The sequence below is a fragment of the Terrapene carolina genome, unplaced genomic scaffold (genome assembly GCF_002925995.2).
Source record: "Terrapene carolina triunguis isolate 2854851 unplaced genomic scaffold, T_m_triunguis-2.0 Scaffold93, whole genome shotgun sequence".
NCBI classification, from domain to species: Eukaryota; Metazoa; Chordata; order Testudines; family Emydidae; genus Terrapene; species Terrapene triunguis.
The window spans coordinates 23218317-23243672 of NW_020664444.1; the positions used below are offsets into that span (position 1 = coordinate 23218317).

General features: G+C 44.2%; 1 protein-coding gene across 1 annotated transcript in view; it reads right to left on the reverse strand.

The window, feature by feature from the left end:
* The window catches only part of CIITA (class II major histocompatibility complex transactivator), a 62049-nt gene that overhangs the window by 35878 nt on the left and 815 nt on the right, over positions 1-25356 (reverse strand). Inside the window, exons 2-3 of the mRNA XM_026650807.2 lie at positions 13572-13581; positions 7092-7107 (exon numbers count right to left, since the gene is read on the reverse strand). Of these exons, the coding sequence (XP_026506592.1) occupies positions 7092-7107; positions 13572-13581 (26 nt within the window). The remainder of the gene's footprint in view (positions 1-7091; positions 7108-13571; positions 13582-25356) is intronic.

Consider the following 25356-nt stretch of genomic DNA (forward strand, 5'->3'; position numbering starts at 1 on the left):
GCTGGAGTCTGGGTCCTGTGGGGGTGTTGTCCGGGATGTTTCTGCTGCAGCTCATGACTTGACTTCTGAAACATGGAGCATCTCCTCCTTCTCCTCCTCTAAGTCAGCTTATTTTCTCTGACCCTGGATGGTCTTCTAGCTAAATCCCAGCTACAAAACTATGCCCGACTGTCCCCCTCTCCTTCTATCCAAAGCTTCCTGAGTTTCTCTGTGAGGCCCTGGAGTTCATACATCCCACCACCATCACCTAGTTCCTTTGTGCTGCTGCTGCTGCTAATTTTCCCACTCTCCAAACCCAAGAAGCTAGAAATGGCTTCTCCCAGCTCCAGCCAATCTCCTTAGCATATCTATTGACTGGTCAGAGTACAGTTGTTAAGGTTAACTAGTCTCCATGGCCGCTAGTCAGACAGAGACCAGCTTACAGGCTTGTCAGCAATAATGGATACACAGAGGCATTCCATGACACAGCAGATTTCCTAAGAATAACTTCCCAAATACCAACAAGAATTCATATGATGTACAGACATAGTCCCCAAATTGTCATAGTAGGACGTCCATCACCATTGTGCCTGTCCATCCTCCTATGGACTGAAAGCGCTGTGTAGGCTGCTATGTCCTCAGGTCTGCCATGTTGCCCTCTATGCATATGTTACAGGCAGCGGGTACAGAGCACTGACCAGAGAAAACAGGTATATAAGTTTTATTAGCAGTGCTCACACATCTTTGATTTAAATGACTGCATGGCGGGACAGACCACACTGCCGCTGAGAAGGGAGGAGTTTGGATGAGAGGAAAGAACAGAGGTCATGAGTAAGAAGGGAACAGAGTAGGGAATACACAGAAAAGACCTAGAGGTTCAGTGATGAGGGACACAGTTGTGGAAGGAAGTTCACTTCATATGACAGTGTCACATTTCAGAGAACCCGTGTTTCCCCAATGCAGCACGAAGGGGCTGAGACAATGATGAGAGATCTGGTATTTGAGTATCGGGGAGGTTGGAGGGAGGAGTAGGGACTTCTCTAAGCAGAGGATCTGCCTGGGTGGCTGGTTTTCAAGTAGGAGGTTTGAAGTGTCGGGAGGTAGGAGCGGAGAGAAATTCTGTGCACCCTCCTGTCTCACTAAAACCTATGCACAGGCCAATCACAAGTGTTAAGTATAAAAATTTCTTTGCAAAACTGCTCTAAAATGTAGGATTTGCTGTTCAGCAACTTTAAATCCAAACATTAAGTGCTAGTCTCATCACTACATTTTTTCTTTGAAAAAGAATCAACTGGAAACCTTAATTGCCATAAAAAAAGTAATCCCAATTTACTTCACAGGCTAGCGTAAAATAGAGGAATTGGGTAGTATCCCTTTAAATCATTTGGGAGCCCACTAGTTAGCCTGCCTGCCTTGTATTGCAGAAGCCAACAAAACCTAACAGAGCAGCAGTGTATATATATAGCTAGGCTTTGTAAACACGTAGTTAGCAAATGTGGTCTTCTGGGGCCCAACTGCAGCTGTACAGACCTTTGAAACCAGTGCCTGACCTAACAAAGTGAAAGCAGAGCAGTTAACTCAATTTTCATTGAAAACAAGAATGAAGTTAAGAAAATAAAATGTAGATTATAATTTGTTGTGACAGTAAAACAAAAAAAAGAGAGCGAGAGGAAAACAAAAGAAGATGCATGCTATACAATTTCCTTTACTGAATTCATCTAGTGCTAAACACAGTCTCCTGGAACCTCGTAAGGGGATATGGTAGAACAGGTCGCGTCAAAGAAAGGTGAAACATTCTCCTCTGCATTAGAGAGAGTGGATTGCACCCAAGAAAAAGGATATAAAGGGTGCATGTTTGATTCCCAGGATCACATGGCCGGATTGTGATTCCACAGAGACACACACCAAGGGGCCAGGAAACTTTTGTGAGAAGGAGGTTGCCTCACGGAAGGGACCGGGACTCTAGCCTACAAAAGGCAGCTTCCCCTTCCTTCAAATCCACGTGGATTCACAGAGTGTGAAGAACATGGGAGATAGCTGTATTTTGTTTTATGACTATTGTGTACCTCTATTTGAGTGTTACACTGTTTGGTAGACGGTTCAAAGGATTAATTCCTGCACAAGATTGCTGCAGGTCTGTAGGAAGGCAGACTAGTGGCTTTATATAACCCAGTCACTGGAACTTAACTGACAATACAGGTGCCAACGCTTTTGAACTATTCCCTTTGACCAATCTGCCTCAAACTCCCTGACTGGGGTAGGAGGGACCTGCACACCTGAAACAAAGAATTCTAGATAAAAATCCAGAGTCTGGGGGAGAGACTAGGTTGTTAGGAAACTGTTCAAGGAGAACTGACTGACACATGGAAACAGACTCTGCAGAATGGGTCTTAAAGAGCTGGGCCTCCCGAGGCTCTGAGGGAAATGCTAAGCTTTAGGTAAGCCATTTGCATGTAGGCCTTTTGTTGTTCGAACTCTATTCTCTGAATGCTATAAATAAATAATAAATACTTTTTTTTGAAGAAGCTGCTCTGGGTCACTGCATTTATCTACTGGTGACAGCTTCTGAAGGGAAGTCTCTTAACAGATGCCAAACCCAGCTGGAGCTGCTGAGGAATCACGGTTGATGAACAAGGATGTTTATAGCTCAGGGACCTGGGTCTGTGAGGGGGAGAATCGAGGGCTTCCACACTGAGAAGAGTTAAGGCTTAGGCCCCAGCACTTAAAGGGGTGCACTTGAGAGAGACCAGAAGAGGGGTCACAGGTGCAGTTAATGCTGTAACCATGACACAGAGCAATTAATGTGAGGTCCTGTGCCTTTACAACTCTGGGGCCCTCTGCATCTCTACCTCTGCTTGCTGACAGTACAGTCTCACTGGGACAGCATTGCAAAGAATGCTCTAGCTGGCACCTGTCTGTCCTATGGGGTTTCCCAACATGGAGAGGACTCTCCAGCAAAGATAATGCATTTCTCTTAACTTTCCTCAGGTATAACTGCTGGTATGGAGGGGAGGTGTGTTGGGTGTAGGGGAAACAAATGTTTATTCAGTTTAGACCCACACCTGCTTGTCTTTACACATCACCTCTGAATTTAGCTGCAAGTTGAAGGTAGTATAACACACTGAGGGTCCAGAAAAAGGAAGGCAGCAATGCACACAGGAGGAATAGGTTACACCTTGTCAGGTAGCTGAAAATGTGAGGTAATGTAGCACATGTCGGGGGGCTGGAAGAAGGTGTTACTGCTGGTTTATGTCATATTGTGACCCAAGGACCTGTTGGTGCCAACTGGCAGAGGACATGGGGTGCATAATGGTTACAGGGTGCAGGCCTTGCTGGAGCTCTAGGCATAACTAACAGTGTGAACCAAAGGCTGTGAACCACAGTAGGCCTGGTCTTGGCAAAATAACAACACACTAAGTATTGACTAACCAAGTGAGCACATTCCTGACAGGAGAGGATGGTACAAGAACATCAAGAGTTCTCAAGTAACTGCGTAAACCGATTCTTAACAGATGATACAGGAACTCACTGACCCCTTGTAAAATAAGCTGGTTTGACAGAATAATGAATAGGGATGTTTTGTCTGAGACATCAGGAGCAGGATACAAGGGGAGGTAACAAACAGATATCAGGAAACACATAATGTGGTATGTAGGTTGTTTATCCCTTGTCTCAGTCTATAAATGGTGGGGTACCTCGCCTTAACCCTCTGTGTGGCTGAGGGACAGCAAAGATTCCTGCTGCTGACAGAACTGCTCCTTGCCACGGGACAATCGTGTTAATGTACTTGTGCAAGTTGTGCGAGTCATTAGGACTGTGCCTTAAGGGCATTAAACCGGGCCGAATGCCTTTGTCGCTGAACTATACCTGTGGTCTATCATTATGAGTAACATTGAGGTTTGCTGAATTAGCAGACTGCTCTCTCTGCTCGTGCAACTAACATCGGAACTCCAAGCAGGGCCGGCTCCAGGCACCAGCCTACCAAGCATGTGCTTGGGGCGGCACCTGGAGGGGGGCGGCGCTCAGGCCCGAGAGTGGGGCCGCGACTGGGCTTGCCGCCCTCCCCCGGCGCTCCGGCCGGTCGGGGAGAGCGGGGCCCCGGCCGGGCTCCCCGCCCTCCCTGCGGCGCTCCCTGCTGGGGGGCGGCAAAAGACTTTTTTGCCTGGGGCAGCAAAAAAGCCAGAGCCGGCCCTGACTCCAAGAATGGAAGCACTGAGCAGCTGCAATAGCTTAGCAGCACTGACAATGCTGCTGCAGCAACAACATTCCTCAGCACTTAACAACACAGGGATCCTCTCAGTCTGGTATTTACATTCTAATTCACCAAAGAGTGTCATGTAAGGTTTTTTCTGAAAGCCTGTGTCACACTGGGCATCGCAATCTTTGCAAATGTATGAGCGGATAATATGTAAGAAGATGTGTGTGTGTGTGTGTATCCATCTATCTATTGGAAAAATATGTTCTTAAGGCCTTGTAGTTAAAAGGTAGGCCATTCAGAGGTAGCTAGCATGCCTTGAGACAAACTTTTCTAGACAGAGGCCTTGGCTACACTGGCAATTCACAGCGCTGCACTTGCTGCGCTCAGGGGTGTGAAAAAACACCCCCCCTGAGCGCAGCGAGTGCAGCGCTGTAAAGCGCCAGTGTAATCAGCGCCTGCAGTGCTGCACGCTCCCTCGCAGCACTGCAAGCTGTTCCCCCCGGAGAGGTGGAGTACTTGCAGCGCTGCGAGAGAGCTCTTGCAGCGCTGGCGGCGCGACTACACTCGCGCTTCACAGCGCTGCCGCGGCAGCGCTGTGAATCCGCGAGTGTAGCCAAGGCCTGAGGATGGGAGACACTTATCTCCCTAGCTGACCATTATGTAGTCTATTAGCACACTGAGTCAAATGCTAATGAGGAGCTTGCAAGGACTTCAGAAGGAAATTAACAGGAAGAGGTAAACAGGGGAGGGGGAGAGGACCCTGTTTTCAGATCAGGGTGGATAAAAATCAATGATTTTTTTTAAAAAAAATCAAAATCGGATTTTTTTCATTTAAATCGGATTTTTTTTGATAAAATGCTTTTTGAGGAAAAAACCTATTTAAAGATAGTTTTAATTAAGATCCATTATAGCTCAAAGATATCTCACCATGGAATAGGGATTATAAATTCTAATTCTATAGTACGAGACAATATAGTCACGTAATGTTTAAGAAAAGTTTTGTAAATGAGTTCCAATTGTTCATGGATTAGGGACCCAATCTTATGGGGTTCAAGGGACTTCTGTATAGATTATTTAGGTTACGCTTTCTATCTACCCAATGGGATTCAGTGCTCAGTCTAGAAGATACCATCAGAGATGCTTAGTTTTGCAGTTCTCAAACTGTGAATTTGTGTCTCCAGAGATAACATACTTGTTAACAGCAAAAATGGTTTTAAATAAATAAATAATATATAGAGGTAAGAAATAACAGACCTCAACCCTATTGTCCCTCTGCAAATTTGTGTACACAGAGTCAATCCCTTACCTCTCTCTAAAAGTGCAAAGTTTCAAAAAGTTCAATGAATAGAAGATTCTTGGGGGTGGAATAGATCTGGACAAGGAGGAGAAATCTGGAGATGAATGTGAGAAGGGAGGGACAGGCAGTAGAAACAAAAGTGAAACTGTTTGAGCAGCATATTCCAGAAGTCTTGAGGTCTTTCTGAATGTAGCCTTCATTGATTTGAGATCTACCATACCATTCTCTCACTAGAAGGGAAAACCTATAATGGCAGCAGGCCATAAAAGAGACCCAATTTGGGAATATTTTAATGAAGTTCCTCTACCTGTGGGTAAGACAGGCATGCGTGCAAAATGGAAACAGTGCAACAAAGAAATGCAAAGCCTGGTTGTCCGAATGAAATAACATCACGAGAAGTGTTCCTTCTCAGGAGGAAGCTGTGTTGAAGATGATGAAAGGAACATGTCTGAACATGCAGGATCTTCAGGTTGGTAAACTTTTTCATTTCATACTTCTTTCTTAAGGACTGCCTGTCTTCCTTCTAGACTATTCTTGAATTCTCATGTTTGAGCAAAAGATATAGTTGTTACTCTATGGTACTATCATTTTAGATGCAGTTGTGATAAAAAATAAATAGCTGAAATAGGCAGATCTTCCTTTTACAATTTCACCTTTAAAGTAGTACTGAGTGTCAGTGAATGAAATGAGTAATATTAAATGAGCAGTATGGTAATAATAATTAAATAACTACATTGACTTATTTTGTTTAGGAGAATCCATCCTCAACATACAGGATTCTGAAGACTATCCACCTTCAAGATCACCATCGTCTTCTATAGTTTCAGAGTTATCTGCCAATGATAGTGTTTCAGTCACATCATGTATGTCACATAGCCACAGTATATCACCTGTAGCAAAAAGAAAAAAAAATCTCCATCATCCAGAAACAACCATAGATAAGTTTGTGATGAGAACCAGCAGATTACAAAAAGAGGTAATTGATGAAAAAATTGCCCGGTTTGTTTATGCAACAAACTCTCCTTTCCCTATGATTTAGAACCCACACTTCATTAACATGGTTCAGTCATTAAGACCAGGATACAGTCCACCCAACAGAGCAGATGTCGCAGGCAAATTGCTAGATAAAGGGTATGAAAGAGAAATTGAGCAGTGTGCAAAAGGTCTAGAGGGTAAAATTGTTAATCTGAGTCTTGATGGGTGGAGCAATGTCCACAATGATCCTGTTGTATGTGCTTGTGTGACAACAGAAGAAGGGAATGTCTTCCTTACAGAAACAATCAATACATCAGGAAATGCACACACAGCAGAATACTTACAAGAAGTAACAATAAAAGCTATAACAAACTGTGAAAAAAAATTCAAATGTCTAGTACACAGCTTGGTCACAGACAATGCTGCAAATGTATCCAAGATGAGACGAAATTTAGAAGAGAGTGAAGAGAGCCCCAAGCTAATAACATACGGCTGCAGTGCTCATTTGATGCACCTCCTAGCCAAAGACTTCAGTGTTCCAGAAATAAAGGCTAATGTTGTTGACATTGCAAAATATTTCTGTAACAACCACTTTGCAGCAGCTGCTCTGAAAAAAGTGGGAGGAAACAAGCTAACTTCCACAAGACATGTGATGGAACTCAGTAGTGGATTGTTTTGAGCACTATATCAAGAACTGGCCTAATCTGATGACAGTGTGTGAACAAAATTGTGAAAAAAATAGATGGCACGGTCACAGCCAAAGTTCTCAACATTGGGCTTAAGAGAAATGTTGAACACATGCTGAATACCCTGAAGCCTATTTCTGCAGCCTTGAACAAAATGCAGGGAAATAGGTGTTTTATTGCTGACGCTGTTGAAATTTGGAAGGAACTGAGTGAGATCTTAAAAAGAGAAACATGCAATGACAGAGTTAAATTACAAGCATTAAAGAAACTAATGGGACAAGCACTATCTCCAGCTCATTTTCTTGCAGATATTCTCAATACTCGGTACCAGGGTCAAAACTTAACTGCTGAAGAAGACGAGTTGGCTATGACATGGACATCCAGCAATCATTCCTCCATAATGCCAACTATAATAAATTTCAGAGTTAAGGTTGAACCATTCAAGAAATATATGTTTGCTGATGATGTTTTAAAGAAAGTCACACCAGTGAACAGGTGGAAGTCACTTAAGCACTTGGCTTCAGAGACTGTTGAAGTGATAATCTCACTTTTAACAGCAGTAGCTTCTTCTGCGGTGTAAAAAGAATATTTTCTTCCTTTGAACTAATTCATTCCAAACTGAGAAATCGTTTGGGACTTGAAAAAGCCGGAAAGTTTGTTTTTCTTTTCCAGATTATGAACAAACAGGAAAATGAAGGTGAAGACGACTGAGTTAGCTGCAGAAGCCAATATTTTAAGTTTCTCATGTTGACCTGGCTGACATAGTCAAGTTAATTTACCTCCCAATGACTTCTGCTTCAGTTACCTTTGGTAAATGAAATAACCAAACAATCATTCGTTTTCTGATATAGCTGTAAAACTAATCTGAAAAGTTTTCAAAATAAATCACTTAAAAAATGTATAATGTGTACCTTCTAAAATTGAAACCTACATCTAACTCTGAGTTGTGAAGAATATGTATTAAGGTTATAACAACCAACAAGAATGCACTTTTATGTAGAAATCCATGATTAAATTGAGTCTTCCTGACTAGTGATTTAAATCACATCCAAATGAAGATGAAGATCAAAGGTCTGATATATTTGGGGGGTACAGAAAGACACCCTGCCATCCTTCATCAAGGGGAGACAAGTTGCCAGTGGGTTGGGGCTCATGAAAGAAGGGTCTCATTCAGCCTGGTTGAAAAATGCTGTGAGAAGGCCTTTGGGTAAGCAATACCATATCAGTAAGGTTAGGGTTCTGTCACGGGTATCTTTAGTAAAAGTCAGGTACAAGCCCTGGACAATAACAATTCACGGAAGCATGCAACCTGGCCCTAACTTTTACTACAAATACTCGGGTGATGGAGGAAGGGAATGAACAGTGGGAGCACTGCCGGGGGGAAGGGGCATTGCTCCAGCCGCTGTTCCAGCGGCCCAGGGACCACTGCTCCGGCGGCCCTGGGGCGGACCGCCGGTCAGCTGCTCTGGCAGCACCAGTGGGTCATTGCTCTGCCAGCCCTAGAACTGACAGCTACTCCTGCCCTGCTGCTGCAGAAGTCAGAGGTCCCAGAAAGTCACTGACTCTGTGACCTGTGTGACAGAATCGCACCCTTACTTATCAGACTGGAAGGCATCTTGTGAGTTGAGTTCAGGCTCTAGAATATGTGGCAGGATTTATTTTATATGTAACTCTTTGTTTCCAGTATTTCTGTTTGCTGTCCCATGAATCTCTATTCTTTGTTAAATAAATGTATACTTGCTTTCTCTAAAAACAAATCTACGTGCTGGGTTAAGTGGAGCGGTCTTCTGATGCATAACTAGTAAGCTGTGTGAACAGCAGGCCTGGTAATGCTGTAAGGGTCCAGTGGCAAAGGGGCTAGACACTGCAGGGGGATGCTTGGAGAACTCGGGGTTGGAGTGTGTCTATCCCTAACCTGCACGAGGGAGAGCAGAGCCTGTGTGGGCTGAGGGGAGTGTTTGTGGTGCCTGTGGCTGGGAGAGTCAGGGAGCTGAGCCCTGGCAGGTTCAGACAAGGCTCCACTAAGGGTAGGTGGTAGCAAGGTGCCTCTGGGTACCCTTGGAAAGTGTAGAAGGGACTGTGACATTCCCCTCTGGTGTTATCTGGACCGGTGATCTGCTAGGTCACTCCAATTCTTGACTCTGGGAGCCAGCCTTACCCTGCTCTGCTGTGAGAACCCCCACTCCTGGGCTGTTCATGCACAGCCTCTGGCATGTAAGCTGATCCTTGGACTGTGCAAACGAATGACACTAGCCAATATCTCTGGTCCCAGACACAACCTTAGGAACCTCCGTCTTGCAGTGTCCAGTTATGCCCATGGGACGCTGCAAGCTTATACGAGTTCGTCAATTTAACAAAGAAATTGATATGTACCAGGCTTGTTATCCCAAGGGGAGTTTCTGACACGCTTCAAACCAAACACACTGCTTCAGGTAGAATAAACAAACAGATTTATTAACTCCAACGATAGATTTTAAGTGATTATAAGTCAAAGCATAACAAGTCGGATTTGGTCAAATGAAATAAAAACAGGTTTCAGAGTAACAGCCGTGTTAGTCTGTATCTGCAAAAAGAACAGGAGTACTTGTGGCACCTTAGAGACTAACAAATTTATTTGGGAATAAGCTTTTGTGGGCTACAGCCCACTTCATCGGATCATCTTAATTAATTAGCCTCTTAGAGTTGGTAGGACAACTCCCACCTTTTCATGTTCTCTGTATGTATATATATCTCCTCACTATATGTTCCATTCTATACATCCGATGAAGTAGGCTGCAGCCCATGAAAGCTTATGCTCAAATAAATTTGTTAGTCTCTAAGGTGCCACAAGTACTCCTATTCTTTTTTTGAAATAAAAACAAAACGCATTCTAAGCTGATCTTAACACTTTCAGTGCCCTTACAAACTTAGATGCTTCTCACCACAGGCTGGCTGGTTGCTCTTCAGCCAGGCTCTCCCCTTTGATCAGCGCTTCAGTTGCATGGTGGTGATGTCTGCAGATGGAGGTGGAAGAGAGAGGAAGAGCATGCCAAACTCTCTTCCTTTATCATGTCCTTTCCTCCCTCTTGGCTGTGCCCCCCCACCTTCAGAGTCAGGTGAGCATTACTGAGTCTCTCCAAGCAAGGTTGAGCAATTCCCCTGGTGTGGCCTCATGCAGATGAGTCATTGCATTGTAGCTCCCTTGCTGGACAATGGCTGTTGATGGATTGTTTGACACCCAGCCCCGGCGTTGGTTACTTTCCTTGCTGTTGCCTCTGGGGAGCTAATATCTGACTGATTCCCCTAACTTACAGCATGTTTAGTGACAACCATACTACACAATTCTCATTACTTCATATGCATTAATGATATACATATATGGATAGAGAAATGACTTTCAGCAGATCAGGACCTTTCCCTTGATACCTTACAAGGCGTGCTTTATACGCAAGATCATGATTACATGAAAATGAGGAATATGGGGGTTACAGCATGCTCCCCGAAGGTATAGAATGTCACAGGGACTATCAGGATCATCTAGTCTGACCTCCTGCATATTGCAGGCTACAGAACCTCACCCACTCACTACCCTGGCTGAGTTACTGAAGTCCGCAAATCAAGTTACAGAGACTCCACCATTTACACTAGTTTAAAGCTGCAAGTGACCCATGCTCCATGCTGCAAAGGAAGGCGTAAAGCCCCCAGCATCTCTGCCAATCTTACTAGGAGGAAAATTCCTTCCTGATCCCACATATGGTGACCAGTTAGACCCTGATCAAATGGGCAAGACACACAAGCCAGACACCCGGGAAAGAATTATCTGTAGTAACTCAGAGCCCTCCCCATCTAGTGTCCCATCACCAGCCACTGGAGATATTTGCTGCTATCAGCTGCAGATCGCTTGCCATTGTGGGCAACATGATCATATCATCCCCTCCATAAACTTATCAAGATCAGACTTGAAGCCAGTTTTTGCCCCCACGCCTTCCTTTGGAAGGCTGTTCCAGAGCTTCACTCCTCTGATGGTTAGAAACCTTTGCCTAATTTCAAGCCTAAACTTGTTGATGGCCAGTTTATAGCCATTTGTTCTTGTGTCCACATTGGTGCATAACTCCTCTCCTGCCCTGGTATTCAGGGGCAGCTCCAGGCACCAGTGCAGCAAGCGCGTGCCTGGGGCGGCAAGCTGCGGGGGGCTGCCTGCCGGTCCCTGTGAGGGCAGCAGTCAGGCTGCCTTTGGCGGCATGCCTGCGGGAGGTCCGCCGGTCCTGCGAATTCGGTGGCAATTCGGCGGCGAGTACGCAGAAGCTGCGGGACTGGCGTGACCAGCGGACCGCCCGCAGGCGTGCCGCCGAAAGCTGCCTGACTGCCGTGCTTGGGGAGGCAAAACACATAGAGCTGCCCCTGCTGGTATTTATCCCTGTGATGCATTTATAGAGAGCAATCATATCTCCCCTCAGCCTTCTTTTGTTAGGCTAAACAAGCCAAGCCCTTTTAGTCTCCTCTCATACGGTAGGTTTCCATCTCTTGGATCATTCTAATAGCCCTTCTCTGCACCTGTTGCAATCTGAATTAATCTTTCTTAAACAAGGAAGACCAGTATTGCACATAGTATTCCAGATGAAGTCTACCCAGTGCCTTGTATAATGGTATTAACACTTCCCTGTCTCTACTGGAAATATCTCACTTAATGCATCCTAGGACTGGATTAGCCTTTTTCACAGCCATATCACATTGGCAGGTCATAGTCATCCTGTGATCAACCAATACACTCAGGTCTTCTCCTCTGTCTCTTCCAACTGTTAAATCCACAGTTTACAGAAAAAATTCTTGTTGTTAGTCCATAAGGTCATCCCGTTCATAGGCACCGACTCAGTGGGTGCTCCAGTAGCCAGCTTCCCCCATCCCCAGCGCTTCCCACCTGTCATGGATCAGCTGCTCCCTGGCGTGCAGGAGGCGCTGTGAGAGGGAGGAGCAGGGATGGGGCACGCTCGGGGGAGGGGTGGAACTGAGCAGCAAGAGGCAGGGTGGGGGTGGAGCAGGGTCGAGAAAAAGCAGGGCATGGGCTTGGGGGAAGGGGTCGGGTGGGGTTGGGGCCTGGGATGAAGCAGGGGGTTGAGGAAGCCAGCACCTGTGCTCCCATTTCTATTACTCCAGTTTTCAAGGTCATCCAGATCTTCTTGTATGATATTCCAGTCCTGCTCTGTACTGGCAATACCTCCCAACTTTATCTCATCCGCAAATTTTATTATCAGACTCCCACTTTTTGTGCCAAGGTCATTAATAAAATTGTTAAATAAGATTGGTTCCAAGACGGATCCCTGAGGAACTCCACTAGTTACTTCCCTCTAGCCTTTCAGCATGACCCATTGTAGTCTCCCCTTTAACTAGCTCCTTATCATCTTTCAATTCTCATATTAATCCCCATCTTCTCCAACTGAACTAATAATTTCCCACGTGGAACTGTATCCAATGCCTTACTGAAATCCAAGTAGATTAGATCTACTGCATTTCCTTTGTCTAAAAAATCAGTTATCTTCTCAAGAAGATCAGGTGGGCCTGGCACAGTCTACCTTTTGTAAAACCATGTTGTATTTTATCCCAATTACCGTTTACCTCTATGTCCTTAACTATTTTCTCTTTCAAATTTTGTTCCAAGACCTTGCATACAATTGGGGTCAAACTACCAGCCCTGTAGTTTCTTGGATTACTTCCCCCCACTGTTCTTAAAAATAGGTCCTATATTAGCAATTCTACAGTCATAAGATACAACCCCTGAGTTTACAGATTCATTAAAATTCCTTGCTATTGAGCTTAAATAAATAAATGGAGATATCCTATCTCCTAAAACTGGAAGGGAAAGGTCATTGAGTCCAGACCCCTGCCTTTACTAGCAGGACCAAGTACTGATTTTGCCCCAGATCCCTAAGTGGCCCCCTCAAGGATTGAACTCACAACCCTGGCTTTAGCAGGCCAATGCTTAAACCACTGAGCTATTCTTCCCCCAATGCAGTGCATGTGCCAGTTCCATTAATATTCTTGGATGGAGATTACCCAGGGCTCCTGCAGTCAAAACTTAGTTAATAATTGTTTATGATGTGCTAGCCAGAATAGAATACTTCATTCCTCCAGAACCAACTGGCAATGCAGTGTTCACAGAAGAGGTAAACTCACTTTATTAAAAAAAGCAAGAATGACTCAGGGAGCAAATCAAGGTAAACAGATAAGTTGATATTTAATCACTCTTCTGTTCGTACCCACACTAACCTCAAACTTTCTAAAAACCATCCTCTGGTTTACAACTAAGCATATGAAATTTTAGATTAAAGCTTTTTTTTTGTTATTTTTTTTTTACTTCCTCTGAGCAGTTTCTGTGTAAAAAGACTTGATTATATTGGAAATTGTCAAAACTGGAAGTATTGAATTGTTATTGCAGATTTGTAATATGTGTCAACTTCACTCCAGTAGGACTAATGAGGAATGAACATTTCACACTTCCTGATTTTAACAGCAATTTAATATGAGGAAATGTAGGGCGTTTGAGCTATATAATCACTGCCAGGATTATCTGGGAAGACCTGTGACATTAATTAAATGGACCGGAAAGGCAAGTGACTGTTACTCTCTGCTGTGGTAAGAAGCAAGGAGAGGTCTGTGGTAAGTAGCAAGCAGGGCCTCACATACAACGTGCATTGTGCTGATAAAGATTAGTGATGGAGCAAAACCAGGCAGACAAGTGGGGGGTAAGGGCTGCCAGAATAGACCAGTTTATGAAATGTATTAGCTGTACTAATGTTGAGGGACATTAGAGTGTTAATAATGCTACCAGACTTAGATAGGTGTTCACTGGAAGAAGCATCCTTTGAGGCAGCAAGGATGACCACGGCTGGAGATCGGACAGGGAGGGACAGGGCTCTAAGGTGACATCAGGCATTCTCTCTCTCAGGTGCTTTGCTGGCTGGTTCTTGCTCACATGTTCAGTGTCTAACTGATCACCATATGTGGGATTGGGAAGGAATTTTCCTGCAGGTCAGACTGGCAGTGACCTTGGGGGATTTTTGCCTTTCTTTGCAGCCTATGGGTACGGGTTACTTGCCAGGATTATCTGGGTATATCTCACAATCATTCCCCTGCCACCATGGAGGCCTCGAGCAGTGGGGCACATAGCAAGAGAGCACTTTAACAGAACGTTCCCAAGCGGATAAGAGTTATATAAGAGTTCCTTCTGACCTGCAACTCTATGACTCTATCCTGACTCATGCCCCTTGCCTTAATCCCTTTGACCACAATCCCTTCTTGACCGCAATTTAGAACATCTACAGGAGTTATAAAACAATTGTTTGGTGGAAGAGAGCAACATCGGACACCAGTAATGCTGCCTGACTGCCCCTTTTGTCTACTTCTCCCACTGTCTTTGCACTTTCTTCCATGCCATTCTGCACACATGTACTCCCCGTCCTGAGCTGAGCCACAAGGCCACTACCCTCAACCTCATAACACTTTTCAAAGTCTTCCAGAGTTAGCTACATAAATTATAGCATTTTTTAAAAAGAAACAACAGCTTCTCCACACCAGACTGTGCTATGATGAGTTAGGGCACTAGCTTATTAACATTACCGAGTCCTCACCCTTTCTTGTTAGGTCAAGTCTGACACTAGCTGGGGGGCTCTGCAAGGGAGGGATTGTGTTTTACCTGTATTGGAAAGTGCCTAGCATCAGTAGAAAAGAATACTACTACTAATGGATGATTTGATCAGTTATTCAGTCCAAAAAAAGGACCACAGTTTCAGGAATTCAAAAATCTGACCACCATTTTTTTCACTTCACCAATCTGAAATGCCCTCACCCTGCTTTGCTACATAGATACAAAACCCACTGATGGCTGCCTTTCCATTGACTTCATTGGGCATTGGAGTAAGCGTATCATTTCTTTTATAACTGAACCAAGAACTTGTTTGCAGGACCCCTGTTCTGTGGGACATTATGGACAACACTCTATATATCTTGTCAGGATGGATGATAAAAGAAAGGGTTAAAAAAGGGCCATTTAATTTCAGAAAGGAAAATCAGCAAAAAACCACAGGTAAAAGTTTTTCACGCCACGAGCAGAGATTATTGGTCAGAGACTCTGAAGGTTGGGGTTGGGTTTTGTTGAGTGGATTTATGTGACAGTCTGAAAATGAAAACAGAAGCTGCTAATTAAAGATATTCCCAGAACAACACAGGCCAAGTGTATTTAGAGGGGCAGGTTGGCTTCTCCCCACCTGCTCCCATAGTTTTAGCTAATTTGGGTACCTAATTCAATCTAGCAGACTCAGCAGGAATTACATGCAGTCACACAAAGCCAGCAGTCACAGATGTGCTCAGTGTTGGCGCTGTGCCCCCCTGGGGTTTCATGCAACATTTTGATTTAGTTGATCCAATCTCTGTGCCTTGGGGTGCTCATTGCAGAGTGCTAAAAGGTGCCAGTGGAAGTTACACAATGGCTCAAAATGCTACAGCTCACAAGCCTAGGCGAGTGGTCTGGGTGAGGTGGATGGACCACACATGGCACTTGGAACACCAAGGGTTAACGTCTGCCTTGGACAATGTCAAAATCTGTCAAAATAAAGCCAGAGTGCAGCATAAACACAGCTGGGAGTTAGTATGTTGGGAGACCGAGGTGGATGCTCTTCCTTGTGTGCGCACATAAATTGCAGGAAGTTCAATTATTCATTATTTTGACACTGTCTGAGGCAGACTTACATAGGCGTTTTCTGCCGCCTCCTCACACCTAGCTGCAGCCAGGATTTACACACTCAGGGTATGTCTACACTGCGGCCGGTGGGGGAGGGGGAAGAGGGAAGGGATCATTTCTGGCTCAGGTAGATGTACCCCCACAAACTTTAATCCTACACTGCTATTTTTAGCTCACTAACTCAATCAAAGCTAGAGAAGGCATGTCTGCCTGAGCCAGAAATTACACCCCTGGCTGCAGTGTAGACGTAATCTCAGACGAGAATCTTTTTAACAACACTGGAGACAAAGGCAGTTTGCACAATTCCTATTTCCTCCCACACAAACCTCCTAGGCAACCACAACCATGGAGTCAAGATGCCTCTGAGTAGTCAAACAATGGCTCGTAAGGAACTGGAAAATTGGCTCGTTTCTGATTTAAAAGATTTGCATACATTTAAATTGAAGAAGGCTCAACGGGATTTGCTTGCCGCTGCAGTGCATCCTACTGTACGGCAGAAAACTTGGGGTCAGGGGGGAGGGGAGCTTGATACTTCATCCCAGTAGCACTATGATAGCATGGCAGCAACAAGCCCCCCACCAAATAAGTTCTCTGCTTGGGTGATGGTGGGGAGCTCCCCCAGAGCAGAGGATTCAGAGTTAAAATGAACGGGGAAAGTTAATATTTGACTGCATCTGCAGACAGTCTGTCTGGGACGCTGATTACTACATCCTCAAGATCAAGCTTTTTCTAGTCCCCACAGCAGCAAAAAGAGTTCACTCAAATGAAAGCTGGGATTTTGATCTCTTTGTGCTTCAGAAGCTAGGTCCCTAGGCAGGTGCTCTAGGCCCACATCCCCGTCTATGACCTAAGGTTTCCTTGCACCCAATCCTTCATGCCCTGCCTCCAAGCACCCTCTCCATTTGCCTCTTCCTGAGCCCAACTTCATGCCCCCCATCTGTGTCCTGCCCCTTACAATGCTATAACCCCCCAAGAATACACCACTTTAGACTCCTGTTCTGCCACATTTCCCTTCAGTTTCCTGCCTCCCAATCCCTGCCCCCAGTGCATGGCTCAGTCTAGTACCTGCTGCAGCAAAGGCTGAAGTCAGAATGAGATCATTTTATTTTACATAGAAGTTTCTTATTTCAATTACACAGAGCAACACTGACAACTGAACAGGCCTGACAGAGTGCTGGGTAACAGTAACCCTACCAGCTCTCCAAGAAGAACTGGGTAATGATCCTTGCAACTGATTTTAATCATCATGCTAGAGAGACATTAACAGGACTAGTGCTAAAAAAAGAGCTACCAGAAAAGGACAATAAAGCCACCTAAAGAACCACTGGCAAGACTGGGAAAAAAAAGATAAATTCATTAATTGAACAAGTTAAAAGTTTTAAGAGTTTGAGTGAACCCATTTAATATATTGTTAGACTAATCAAGAAGATTGGACCTTCGCAAATTTCAAGGTCAGAAGGGGGCATTATGATGATCTAGTGTTACCTCCTAGATAACACAGGCCATCTAAATGTCAACCAGTGCATTGAACCCAATAACTTGTGGCTGAACGATACCCTATGTTTTAGAAAGACATTCAGTCTTAATTCAAAGACTCCAAGTGATGGAGGATTTACCACGTTCCTTACTAATCTGTCAATTGATGTTAATAAAATGAGAGGGCATGATTACATAGAGGGGTCAAGGCAGTGTTCTCTTCAAAAAGTAGGTCGATGCTCCTCAGAAGACCTGCTAAGAGTTTGCTTTCCCCATGCACTGCTCCGTGGATGGAAGCAGACTGGAGTCAGTAGGTGAAGGAAAGTGCTTCCATGGCAGATGAGACAAGTTAGTAAAATGAAAGAAAAGGGTGAAGCCATTTTGAGGACAGAGGAAAAGACCTGGACTTTCAGCTGTCACAGACTAGTTGATGAAATGTGATGACCATGCAACAATTCTTAGTAAACAAGTACTGATGTAATGAACAAAACTCCTCTCCTAGAACTTGAGGTTAATAGCCACTATCCTTCCCTGTGCTTGTTACAGACATGCTGCTGCCTGTCATTATGAACATCTATGTTAAACAGAAGAGACATTGCACACCATTTAGAGGATTAGGATTGCTGCCAGCATGACACTTACAAAACATAGACAGAGACTGGTAATGAGTAATTGTGATATCTTATGCCATTAATCGGCAAACAAGAACCTTAGCCCTCCATGCAGGACAGGATCAAAAAAGGGATATGAAAACATCAAAAGAGAAGCAAAGGAAATTGCCTGAAAAAGAGATTGGCACAAATTCAAACTAAAACTTCAACTTCAACTTTAAGTGTTGCCTTGCTATAAGCCATTAACATTCAGTGGAAGTCAACGCTAAAGCTGGATAAGCTATTTGTTAACAGTTTATCTAATGCACTGATTTTTTTCTAAACAAATTTTGGGCAATCAGATCATGATTTTTACCTTTCCTATTGAAAACCTAATAGTTTAATATATTTGAGCCACAGATTATTTGCAAATTGTTCAGGGAAATTATTCATCATTTGGAATTTGCCATTCAAACTTTGACTGATCACTTCAATTGTATGAATTGTGCTTTTAGCTGATGCTTGCATGAAGCAGGCTTTGTTTGTAGAAATGTTTGATACTCAAACAATGCAGGGTGAGAAGGTGATCCAAGTCAAAGCAAGATTCATAGACATGTTTAGGCATGCCATATACAATACTGACCAGGCTCCAATACAGATGTTAACTGCACTTGCTGATCCCCAGTCTGGCTGCACTGTACCTAGAATGTTTCTGAGCCATCAACACTCACAAGTCATATACTGAACACTTAAGACATCAAGAAGTCTCTTTCTGTCATCTTCTTTCTGTTGTAGGTCATGTAGGTTTTGAGATGAGATTGCTTAGCTAGCAACCCATAACAAAGAGAGCACTGAAGGGAGGCAGATTCCCATCTCATTCTGATGGCCTGCTGCAACCTATGCATTATTAGATGGCTTTTGTAACTCCAGAGGAAGTGGACTTGGTGTGGCTGAGGCGGAGGACTGCTGTGTATCCTCTCACATTCTCCGTTAGACATGTCCATGGGGATGTAATTTACACTTCGTGCTTCTTTAGGAACTCCATGCAAGGAACTTTGTGCTTTACGATGAGGTTAGTATCACTACCACCAATACTGTGAGGTAGGAAATGCTACTAGCTTCATCTTGGTTAAACTCAGTCACAGACATGAAGTTATTCCTCCCCCCCCCCCGCCACCCCCAATGTGTTAGTTAGAGTCCCTGTATCATCTGGGAATAGAATTCTGACTCCTCTACATCGCTGTTGTTCAAAGTTTTCTTGTTGCCAGGAGATTAATACAGCAATACCATGAAGTTCATTTAGCAAGGGCAGTAAAAGACACCTCATACCACTGAGAAAGCCCAGCCTCTTGGCAGCAGCCTGCATTGGCCCTTGCAGACAGAGCCTGGGAGAATCACAGTCCTCCAGTCACATCTACCAAAAACACAATTCCCACAAGCCACATCCTTAGTAATTGCCCATAAAGAAACCTTCCTGGAACTGCTACTTTTACTTTCGAAATGAATTTTCCCCGAAAATTCCATAAGATTTCCTAGTGCCCCCTTATGCACCCCAAAAATTACAAGACGTGTTCTAACAAGCTTTCCATCCAGCAAAAATCACTAACCACAAAGCCAGAGGCATGATTAAATAGCCAGGAGCTCCCCATAGGCAAATGCAGCTTCACCTGCTGCTCTCTACCAATTTTTCAAGCAATATGCACAAGGATACATAGAGCCAAGGGTCTAGCCTTTCCACAAAACCTAGATGCACCACCCTCTGTCACGGCAACAGCGTTGAACTCAGGAGTCAAGGAGAAACTGACCTGCAGAAACCGTCCAGTTCCTGTTCGCTCACTCTGTGCTTCTTTCCCAGGGGCAGAATCCAGAGTTGCTACCATTAGCTAGTGCTTGTGCAGAATGAAAGTAAGTGGAAAGGAAAGAATCTTTCTGGGCAAATAAATAATAGCAGAAAGTAACGAGGCTGGAGTTAAATCAATGTGGGGAATCCCAGAAAGAAAAGCAAGAGGAAGTCACTTCCTTCTAGCACAGATCACTGCATGAAAACTTGTTACCAACACCCGCAACATATTCTCTCCTCCCTTATTCTCTTCCATTCCTCTCTCTCCAAAAAAAGAAAGGTGGGGGGGAAGGAGAAGCCTGTAACATATCAATCAATTTTACAAACACTGATATATAACAGGTTTCAGAGTAGCAGCCGTGTTAGTCTGTATCCGCAAAAATATGCATCCGAAGAAGTGGGTTGTAGCCCACGAAAGCTTATGCTCTAATTAATTTGTTAGTCTCTAAGGTGCCACAAGTACGCCTGTTATTTTTACTGATATATAAGTTACAGTGGGAGGAAGTGACCCCTGATGGGCCAAAGAAACTTTTCTTAACCAGTTACCCAAGAAGTTAGAGCCCAGTTACAATCCTGTTCAATTCAACTCTGTCCCAAAGTTGCATTGTTTCAAATAGTGCATCAATAAGAATAAATTAAGCAGAATGGGGAGCCTCCTTACCTTGTGTCTCACCAAATGGTCACACCAACATCTAGCAAAAGTGAAAGTATTTTAAAAATCAGGCACTATGCCAGTCCATTTAGATTCACTCCTCAGCCCAAGCGTCTCCTGCTAACAGTCAAAGAACATGTACAAGTATTATATCATGTATGAATCATGCATGCTATGTGATATCTGTAGTATTTAGAATTTGTGTTAACTGAACAGCCACCTGTTGGAATATGATGCAATTACGTCAAGTGCTACTTGTATCTACTGGATTTCAGGCTCATCACAGCCACTGGAAGGGCAAAAATACACAACAATCAGGTTTGAGGGACACAGTCTTGAAATCTAATCAATTTAAAGAGTTAAAGGTGGTTTCAGGACCTCCAACAGCCCCATGGTACCTCTGTGATGCTGCGTGATTTTTGCAATCATGTTTTCCTATTTCCTTAATTTTTTCGTTTCCTGTTCTGCTGTGTGAAAGACCCACCCAGATGGGAAACTGATAATCCTTAAAAGTATCAGTGCATACATATTTTCTCCACCTAATGTTACAATACTAGAATAGAATCTGTAACATGTAAATTTTCAGGGAGTAATGTCATTTTTAAGATGACTATGTCCCTTTATTGATTTGAATGTATGCTTCCAAACTGGCAAGTAGAGTGAATTTTAGATTCCCACGGGAGGGCAACTAGATACACCAGGGAGGAAGGCTTACTGCACCACACAGAATATTAAAAGCAGAGAGATGGGGCCAGCCTTGGATCTGCAGCACCAGTTCCCCTGCCCTCAGCATCTCCTTTGCCATCCACCCAGCTGCGGGATCTGACAGCCTTTCCTTCACTTGACCAGTCAGCTGCCCCTTTCAAGCACCCAACCCTAGCAGCTCCCCCACTTGAAACTAAAGCCAGCCCAGAGGAGCTTTCAGGGTAGCCATGACTCTTACTTCCTGTGAGTCCCAGCCCCAGGGCAGTTTGGTGAGCCCATGTTGTATTTGCCCTATAACAGTTGTGTCAGCTGCTGTGGACCTCAACCAGATGCCTAGAAGTATCTCCCACTTTCCAATCAAACTAAGCTCTTTTTTCAGGCTCTCTGAGCACAGATGTGTTAGACACAGATGTAATAGGATAGTCTGGCCCTTTAAGGGCCTGGGGCAGCCATGTTTGAGTATCAGACTTGCCCCTTCTCAGATGGGTGTTTTCTATACAGGGCTGAGAAACTTCAGTTGTAGAGAAGCCACCGGAAGCAAGTGGACTCCTGTGGAAGTCCCTGGAGCAGAGGGAAAGGCTCCTGGGGGTCCCTGCAGCCTACTTTGGTTGCCAGTTTTGTATTCAAATTAATAAACCAGGCCCTGAGGCAAGGGCTTGAAAAACTCTGGGTGCAGTGTGACAGGCTAGGGACAGGGGACAGGCCAGCAGCTTCCTACATGCTTCTGCTCTACCCAGCTTTGGAAGGAGATAAACATCCCAGTGCAACCACACCCTGCTGCTGTTACAACTTCCTCAAATACAGCTATTTCATATTTTATAGCTATGCCTGTGTGGATGGGTGATAAAGAGAGAAGTCCCTTACACAGGAAACCACAGAAAAGGGAACCGCTAGGCAGAGATCGGAAATTGAGAGAAAAACATTACAAGGACTAACTGAGAACAAAAGTGTTTAATAATCAAATGGCATGGCAGTGAACTGCTCAAGCTAATGGTAATTGATTGCTGTTTGCAAGCCCTATGCCCTATTTTGATACAAAGCAATATGCACCGAGAAATGCAGAAGGGAGTTGCTGAAGTCAGATTAATGGTCTACCAGTCTGGGGATGGTTTTATGATTAAGGCACTGAACTGGGAATCAGGAGATTGTGACAGAGTTGGGAACTGAATTCCAAACTTCCCAAGTAACCGTAGGCAAGTTGCTCATCATCTGTGCCTCAATTCCCCCATCTGTAAAATGGGGATAATGCTACCATACCTCATAGGTGGGGAAGAGGATAAATCTGTTAGCACTTGAGGTGCTCGGATTCAATGGTGATGGGTATTACCAGGATCTAGAAAGATCATTTCTCCAACAACGGCCAGCACCAGGCACTTCAGAGGAAGGAGTCAGACCTCCATAGTGGTCAGTTACGTGATGACATGTCCATGGGGAAGTCTGTTCTGCAAACAGTGTTTGTGCGGGGGGTGGGCAGGTGGACAAGGGTCGACTTACATCCTGAAAAAGAAAGGGTACTCCCCCTTATAAGTTTATCCTGACAAGTGTAAATGCAGATATTTTTCTCCATAAGAAAGTATATTTTCTTTAAATCCTACTAAGCTCTTTCCCCTAATGTCTGGCCAGTGAATTCCAGAGGGTAATATTTATATTAAAAAAATCCCTTTTATCAATCTGAAATTTGTTACCTTTCAGTTTCAATAAGTGTCCCCTTTTACTTTCATTATGAAATAAACATGGATTGGGCATGGATAAACATGCCCAATAGAAGAATGTCAAAAACAATATAGTGTCAGTTATGTCAACTCCTATTCATCTCCTGTTTAACAGTCCTAATCTTTTAAATCTGGCAGGGAATTCCTTCCATGTCTAATAATCCCCCCCCCCCTTCTCTTCTGTGCCCTTATCCTCTTTGATTGCTCCTTTTACTCCATTGGTAAATTAGTGGGCCCATAACTTTCTATTTCAGAAATACTCCTAAAACACTTCTCTAACTAGGTTTTGTGAATTCTGCTCTTAACTCTCCTAGTCTCTTTTACATCTTATCTGCCATCGTTTACACACTTATTCTATTGGCTTTGCTTGTGCTGGCTGCCCACTTTGGAAATTATTATTATTTTGGCTTAAATAGACTAGCATCTTGCTTTTATAACCAAAACTAGGATACAGATCTGCACTCCAATTTTGGTAAAATAGTGACAGTCACTAATGTTGTAACTGTACCTCCCGGGTTGAATTGGAGCTCTGGAAGGCAGAGCTAAGGCTACAAACAAGACCACCCAGCTATCAAAAGATTCTTTTTTCAGCCCAAAAGGATTGGATGTCAAGATTCAGATCCCCCGTGAGAACTGCTGTAGTTGCTGCTGCCTCTGGCTAGAAGTCAGAACTCCTTGATTTGGAGGATGTGGAGTATGGATTTAGTACATAAAAGCTGAGATTTATTTGAAATATTAGATAATGCATCTACAGGTTTACTTGGTCCTGCCTCAGTGAAGGGGGCCGGACATGAGGATTTCTTGAGGTCCCTTCCAACCCTACATTTCTATGATTCTATACAGAAAATTGAAACTTTTTCTCTGGAGGCCATATGGAACAGACATTAAACTAATTGTTCTAGAACATTTATACACCGGCTATGACAGTACACTCATTCAGGAAAAAGAAAGTTGTGAAATTCTATCGATGAGGTTGTCAATAAAGCAAGAGTCAGAACTAAACATGGGGAGATTGCCTGACATTTTCAGAAGTGGAGAAGCTGCAAAGTTTTCTTGTCCAGCAGCTTTAAGTGCCATTATTTCAGAAGGAGAAGTGGGGACCAGTTATAGGATCTTTGCTAGAAAATTGTTTGGGGAATGAAGTGTGCAGATCCATTAATTAAAGTGCTAAAAACCAGAAACCCAAATGGTTAACCTTAATATCTCTTTTCCTTACATTTATTGTAGGTACTCTACATTTCAAGTGTGAATCCTCTGCATTCAGTCTGACTGTGTGTATAAGTATATATTTAAGAATTTCCTATTAGGAACCTAATATTTCCTTTCTCACAAACAATCTGTAAAATAATACTTCTGTCAGAGTAAAGGGATTGGCTCTTTCTTCTTGAGGACTGCAGCTTCTCCTGGTAATTTGTTCTTAGCTGGTACTTTTATCCCACCCTCAGAAATGGTATCCAAAACGATGCCCTGCGGGGGCAATGATTTACCCAGCTATACCCCATGGATGAAGGTGCTTTCAGCAGTGGTAGTATTGATTCCATCAAATGCTGTTTTTGTTCCTTTTATGTTCACTCAGAGTTGATATTTCTACTCCAAACTGAATTTGTCTTTCCCCTTTGGATACATTTGAAGTTTGCCAGGATGCTGTCATTCTATTATTCCTTATGCCAGGCTTATCTAGCTTTACTTTATCTAGTCCATGGTGAGGAGAATGAACATCTGAGCAACTTCCATCTACCATCCTACAGCACACCATCCCTGTGGTGGGTCAACCTTGAAAGTCAAATTAGTTAACCTACCCAACTCCACTGGGTCTCTTTGTTTTGTCTCCCCCTGCTGCTCACTGACTATGGCTTTGTCTACTCTACTGCTTTTGTCGGTAAAACATTTGTCGGTCAGGGATGTGGAAAAAAAACACACCCCGACCGACAAATTTCTCCAGCAAAAGTGCTGGTGTGGAAAGTGCTATGTCGGCAGGAGAGGCTCACCTGCTGACATAGCTAACGCTGCTCGTTTCGGGTGGTTTAATTATGCCAGCAGGAGAGCTGTCTCGCACTGGCAAAAAGCAGTTACATAGGAGACCTAACAGTGGCACAGCTGTAGCAGTACAGTTGTGCCGCTGTAAGGTCCATAGTGTAGACATAGCCTAATTGATGAAGCTTTTGGCTCTAGTCCCATGGGTACTTATGCACTTCTCTCCTCCCCAACTTTTGGTTGCATCCAGGGCCAGTTCCAGGCACCAGCTGAGCAAGCTGGTGCTTGGGGCGGCAGCTTGTAGGAGGCGGCATTCTGCTGAATCCTAGGGCGGCACGGCCGCTTTTTTTTTTTTTTTTGGTTGGGGGCCGCCCCAGCCGCCCTGTAGAGGGCGGCGGTGCGGAGGACAACAGTGCCCTGCAGCAAGCCCGGCAGGGCAGCCCGTGTCCTTCCCTCCCAGTCGACCGGAGCAGCGCAGAGCCCTCCCGGCAGGCGGCGGGACCGCGTGGGAGCGCCCCGCTGAAGCCCTGGCTGTCCCCCTTCTCTCTCTCTCCCCCCC